This window comes from Dipodomys spectabilis, unplaced genomic scaffold (genome assembly GCF_019054845.1).
Source record: "Dipodomys spectabilis isolate Male_0828 unplaced genomic scaffold, ASM1905484v1 ptg000363l, whole genome shotgun sequence".
Classification (NCBI taxonomy): Eukaryota; Metazoa; Chordata; class Mammalia; order Rodentia; family Heteromyidae; genus Dipodomys; species Dipodomys spectabilis.
The window spans coordinates 595,059-601,736 of record NW_024871040.1 but is presented as its reverse complement, the minus strand read 5'-3'; the positions used below and the strand labels follow the sequence as shown (position 1 = coordinate 601,736).

General features: G+C 39.8%; 1 protein-coding gene across 1 annotated transcript; it reads left to right on the top strand.

Moving 5' to 3' along the window:
- The first annotated feature begins 453 nt into the window (after window positions 1-453).
- On the top strand, window positions 454-6,121 carry LOC122095876 (zinc finger protein 391-like). The gene is made up of 2 exons (XM_042666180.1): window positions 454-1,051; window positions 6,039-6,121. The coding sequence occupies exons 1-2, from the start codon at window positions 454-456 to the stop codon at window positions 6,119-6,121; spliced, it is 681 nt and encodes a 226-aa protein (XP_042522114.1).
- Window positions 6,122-6,678: the final 557 nt, after the last annotated feature.

The following is a 6,678-nucleotide window of genomic DNA, read 5'->3' as shown; positions in this document are numbered from 1 at the left end:
ATTCTTTAGCCATAATTGGGTCTGTATGGGAGAGACCTCCTATAACCATAGTGAATATAGAGAAGACTATGATAAGTCTGCTCTCCTTGCCCAAGAGATACTTCAAGGAGGGAGGAAAACACCTGAATGTACTTTATGTGGAAAAACATTCTACGTAAGACCTGTAGTCACTACACATCAGAAAATGTACAAAGGAGAGAATCCTTGTACATTTAATGAATGTGAGAAGTCTTTCAATAAGGAAATGCACATTAGAAAACCTGAGAGCAAATATCCACAGAAGTCCGATGAGTATAAGCAATGTACAAACTCTCTCTCTCATAAGTCAGACTTGACTTTCCAACCTCAATCACCTATAGATTGGAAACCCTTTGAATATGAGGAATGCAGGAAATTTTCCACCCAGAAGTCAGGTCTCAGCAGGCATCAGAGAACTCCCAAAGATGAGAATGCATGCATGAATGCAACAAATGTGGAAAGTCTTTCATACAAAAGTCATACCTCACTTTGCTTCAGCGAACACACACAGGAGGGAAACCTTATGAATGTAACATATGTGGAAAATCTTTTGCCCGGAAGACACATCTTACTGTCCATCAGAGAACACACACAGGAGAGAAACCTTATGAATGTCAGACATGTGAAAAGTCCTTCACCCGGGAGGCAAACCTCCAGAGACACACGAGATTTCACACAGGTGAGAAACCTTTTGAATGTAACAAATGTGGAAAGACTTTCAGACCGAAGTCAGACCTCACTTTGCATGAGAGAAATCACACTGGAGAGAAACCTTATGAATGCAACAAATGTGGTAAGGCTTTCAGAGGGAAGTCACACCTCACTTTGCACCAAAGAACACATACAGGAGAGAAACCTTATGAATGCAACAAATGTGGAAAGACCTTCAAGTGGAGTTCACACCTTGGCATGCATAACAGAATTCACACTGGTGAGAAACCTTATGAATGTAACAAATGTGGAAAAACCTTCACCCGGAGTTCATACCTCAGCAAGCATAAGATAATTCACACAGGTGAGGAACCTTATGAATGTAACAAATATAGATCTTTCAGGCAGAAGTCTTCTTTCACTTTGCATCAGAGAACACACACAGGAGAGAAACTTTATGAATGTAACAAATGTGGAAAGTCTTTCAGGCACAAATCAACCCTCACTTCGCATCAGAGAACACACACAGGAGAGAAACCTTATGAATGCAACAAATGTGGAAAGACCTTAAAGTGGAGTTCACACCTCAGTTGGCATAAGAGAATTCATACAGGTGAGAAACCTTATGATTGTAACAAATGTGGAAAATCTTTCATCCAGAGTCACATCTCAACAAGAATAAGAGAATTCACACTAATGAAAAATTGTATGTATAAAATAAATGGAAAGTCGTTCACCTGGAAGAAAACTCAGTTTGCATCAGAGAACCCACTCAGGAGAGAAACCTTATGAATGGAGCATATGTGCAGTCTTTCACCCAGAAGGCACAGCTTATGGCTCATCATTGAACACACATAGGAGAGAAATCTTATGAATAAAACAAATGTGGAAAAAATTTTCAAGAAGTCACACCTCAATTTACATCAGAGAACATACACAGGAGAGAAACCGTATGAACGTAACAAACATGGAAAATCCTTCACCAAAAAGGCATGAGTTGGTGTTAATAGAACACACAGAAGAGAAATCTTATGAATGTTATAAATGTGGAAAGGTATGCCTTCACCTGGAAGGCATACCTCAGTGTTCATCAGAGAACTGAATCACACAGGAGAAAAGAAAACTAGTGAATACACCAAATGTGCAATGACTTTTAAGCAGGTGTCAGTCCTCAGTGCATCTGAGAACATATAAATAAATGAGAGAAATTCTCAGCATAATAAATGTAGAAAAACATTTAGCTGGAAATCTTATCTCTACAGGTATCAGAGACCTGGTAAATGTAAACATTAGAGGAAATCTTTCAAGCAGAAGTCAGGCTTTAGTAAGCATCAGCACTCACAGCAAAGAAACCCAATGCAGGAAAATACTTTTCAGGAACTGCTGCAAATTATACAGAGAAGCTCTTCATGGCAGAAGTAAGCTAGGTGTAATGGGAAACCATTCTTTCCTTTTTTTGGGGGGGGGGTCCGGTTGTGGGGCCTGAACTCTGGGCCTGGGCACTGTCCCTCGGGTCTTCAGCTCAAGGCTAGCGCTCTACCACTTGAGCCACAGCACCACTTTGGCTTTTTTCTTTTTTCTTATGTGGTGCTGAGGAATCAAACCCAGGGCCTCAGGCATGCAAGGCAAGCTCTCTACCACTGAGCCACCTTCCCAGCCCGAAACCATTATTTCCTATTGGGCACTCGCTGAGCCAACATTTCTCATCCTCTTATTGTGATGAGTGTGGATGGTGTCCTTGAATGTTATTCAAAAGATTTGGACACAAGTGATGGGTGTTAATTTCTTCCAGGCTTGAGAAGTAATTAAGAGAGTGAAGTTCTTGACTTGTCTCTTTTATAATATGGAATAATTTGTCAAGGTGATTTTATAAAGTCAGAAATAAGAACTCTGGCCCTTTGAGATTGGACTCAGATCATCCTCCAAGGTGATTTGGGGAGTCATAGATGGGAAAAGACTGTTATGATTTCAGACAAGGACATAAGAGCTTCGATTTCTCCACTGCTCCACTAAAGTATCCCACTGTATGTGCGCTCAATGCGTTATAACACAAGTGACTTACTATTTCCAGTTCAGTGTTTGAATAGAAGATCTGATGGAAGATGCCACTGTTTATTACAAAACGTGCACAATTGTGAAATTTTTCTCTTCACCTTTTGTCCTCAAGTTCATGAAACATTCAGAAAACATGGAAAGGCACACATTTGGGGATATATTTGTTTTTTGTATGGGTACAAGTCCTGTAGCTTGAGCTCAGAGCCTAGGCACTGTTCTTAAGCATTTTTGCTCAAGGCTAATGCTCTACTATTTGAGTCATAGCTTCATTCCTGGTTTCTTTGGTTGGTAAATAAAGACAAGAGTCTAAACCATTTGGTTTTGGATGAGTAACCCCAAAATAACTTCAGTGCTTCCTTTATATTGAATTAATCACTGGTAATGAGTCACGTGTGATTGATTCACCCTTAGTTCATTCTGTTGTTCTGTTGAGTGAGTTGTTATAATAAACCAGCGTGGATAATATGAAGAGCTTGTGTTTTTTTACTTTTCTGGAGGCTGAAAGTGGAGTTCTGAGGATGAGTCTATCATCACTCCAATTTCTTTCTCCAGCTCCATTCAGATAATTGTACCAAAATACAATGAAGACATGGTTTTATTAAACTCAATTCTGGTAGTAAGGAAATAATTGGAAACATGGCAAAAATGAGGAACCAGAAGCTTGTTAGAAGGTGGTTGCCGAAATCCAAGGGATGAGAGAGACAGAGGTAGGACTGTGCTAGATATTCGGTAGGGTAAAATTCAGGTAAAAAGTCATCCTAATCACATATTTCTTCCTAGGTATATCCATACAGCATTTTGAAGCATAATATTATGTACTATGATTTCATTCTACAGTGTTTCATATCCAACACCAAGAACACATATATTTCTTTATGGTGAGAAGAATACTGTCATTTGCAATCTCAGGGCGGGCTATGGAAGATAGTATATTAAGACAAATAACCAGGTATAGAAAGATACTGAGCAATCTCAACACAAAAAAGGAAATTAAGAAAAATAGAGACAACGAAATGGTGCTGTGGCTTAAGTGGTAGAGCGCTCGCCTTGAGCTGAAGAGCGCCGGGAAAGCACCCAGGCCCAGAGTTCAAGCCCCATGACTGACCAAAAAAAGGAAAAAAAAGAAAAATAGACAAAACTCACAAACGTGGAGAATAGAATAGGTGACCATGTGACAATTAGTAATAACTTTTTCCCAATCAAACATTTCATTTGATTATACAGTGTGTTGTTTCATGTTTCATTGAGCATTGGTTGCATATCCAACACCTGGAAAGCTTACATTTCTTTGTGATGAAAAGAAGGCTGTCAGCCGGGCGCTGGTGGCTCACGCCTGTAATCCTAGCTACTCAGGAGGCTGAGATCTGAGGATCGCGGTTCAAAGCCAGCCGGGGCAGGAGAGACCATGAGACTCCTATCTCCAATAAACCACCAGAAAACCGGAAGTGGCGCTGTAGCTCAAGTGGTAGAGCACTCGCCTTGAGCTGAAGAACTGAGGGACAGCACCCAGGCCCAGAGTTCAAGCCCCATGGCCGACAAAAAAAAAAAAGAAGGCTGTCGTTTGTAATCTCATAAAAGGCTATGGGAGGTAATGCATTAAATGAAAGAACCACACAGAGAAAGACACTGAGCAACCTCACACAAAAATGGAAGCTAACAAAAATAGAACCAACTTCTCACAGTTGAGAGTAGAATATTTGTTTCCAGAGGTATGGAGAGATTGGTCCATATCTTCAGGATCCTCTGTTCAAGATTTTGTCCTTTAATCAAATTGATCTGAGTCAGCCTGAGCTTCTGAGGATTTTCCATTGTGTCAAGTGCTTAAACATCCAAGAGTGATTATGTGGGCAAATGCCTTAGTAAAAGGAGTTCACATAGGAAGAACAGATCAGACAGAAGATGGGGACAGAAATCACTGGTTGTAGCCTGATATCCTTGGTTTCTATTTGAATGTAGAATCTATGCAATATATAGATTACTCTGCCGAAGTTCCATATTTGGAGTTGTAGAAATGTTATCTATGTTCTTCAAATTGGCAAACCATGGGGAAAGAAAGTTGAACCTCAATTCTATTTCCTTTATGTGGTTAAATAATTTGTAGCTCAGATAAAATCTGCTGTTTCCTGTGATCTCAGTCCAGTCTTGAGGGAAGTACAGAGCAAGAATCAAAAGTTAGGGATTTTTTGGAAACACTTTCTCAGATTCCCAACACTGTTGAGTGATGGTAATGAGAAAAGAATCTAATTGGGTGCTGGAGACAGAGCTCCCTCAACTCTTGATTCCTCTGCATGATGTCATGGAATCTAGATTCAAGAGCAAGTCTTAATCCTTTTTTTTCTTTTTTTCTTAATCCCTTTCTTAAATATTTCTGCAACAAAGTGATGCTGGGAAGACTGATGCTCTAGGAGATAGCCTGAGCCAGGGGAAAGCTCATGAACCCATTCCTACTGCCTTACATTTCAGTTTTTGGCCCCAAATAGGGTATTTTCTAAATAGAATATCTCTGAAGGACAAGAGGAAGAGCACATTTGTATAATCTTCTCTCAGCATCTTTTCATTGACGAAGGCCTCTCCAGAGCCTTCATGATCTGTAGGTGACACCCCCTACCCCCCGTGACCAGTGTTCTACTTGGCTCCTTAGATGGCTCAGAGTTCAGAACATCCTGAACCACTTGCCACTTGATGTCTGTGCCAAGAATTAACTTTGAATGATCAGCCCTGATGAGCTAATCAATGGAGGCCTTGTGTCCTACTGAACTGATTCTTGGAGGATGGTGACAACTTTTTGCTGAGTACGGATCTGAGCCACAGAGTGAGCAAGACAACAAAGTCAACTGAGATCATGTACTCTCCTGGTAAGGTCATACTCACCAAACCTGGGTCTCAGTCAGCCTTAGCCTCACTAAGTGCTTCAGGACAAGATTCCCAGTCACTGCTCCAATCCCTAACTCACACAAACCACTCACTGAGGACCACCCAAGCTGTTTTCCCTCCATCACCCAGTGTCCACTCCACTGTCCTGATGACACTACTTGTGAGCACTTCTGTAGCGCCCTAATACCAGGGGTTAACAGTATTCTCTCAGCCACTATACCCTGAAAACCCACCTAAAATGTCTGGATTTCCATTTCTAGTATTCTTTATTTGGATATAAGAAGAAGATGATTTGTTTCATGAAACTCTATTACTATATTTACCTTTTTCTTTTGTTTATGCCAGTAGTTAGCTTTAAGCTCATGGCATGTTAGTCTCCTTTGGCTTTTAAGGTCAAGCTTGGCATTCCTTGTGCAACATCTGTCATTGTTCTGTTTCAGATCCCAAGTCCCCTCATCTGATGAAGGCAGTGAAGGTGTGGTCTCTTATTTCTCTCTTCCAAGATGTTTTACCAAAACATTAGAAAAAATAGAATATTTTAAATTAGGGAAATATAAAGTTTCATAGCAAAATTTCTAATGAAAATTGAGTAGTTTAATTGAATTTGGTAACATTTAAAAATATGTGAAGATGTTGCAGAATTTTTAAAAAGGTGAGGAATATAGATGAACACTGAGCAGTTCCATATGTAAAAGCAACATTCAAAAGCTCCATATGAATGTATCTCCAGAGCAACAGCACAGATTTCCCATTTCTCAGGACTTTAGATAGAAATATCCTGAGAATATTCCACCTATTCATACACATAAACCTCTTGGCTCTGGTGACAGGGTGGAAAGCAAGACTGAATCATCTCATCATGTTGGTAAGAGGTCATCAGAATGTTCACATTGAAGACCTGCCATCACACTGTTTGCCATGGACACTATTGTTTAAAAAAACTACATGTTATACTAATATGTATGAAATAATTTTGAAATGACAAAAATTGAGCAGCATTTGAAAAGTACTTTCATTGATCATGAAAATTTCAGTGTGAATTGAGGATAAAGGTGATGTAAGAAAAATTAAAATCTACCT

Excerpts from the sequence above, each read along its gene's own strand:
- LOC122095876 (XM_042666180.1), top strand. The coding sequence starts at position 454 with ATGCATGAATGCAACAAATGTGGAAAGTCTTTCATACAAAAGTCATAC. Across the intron at positions 1,052-6,038 it reads AGGTGAGGAACCTTATGAAT|ATCCCAAGTCCCCTCATCTG; the intron begins GTAACAAATATA and ends GTTCTGTTTCAG.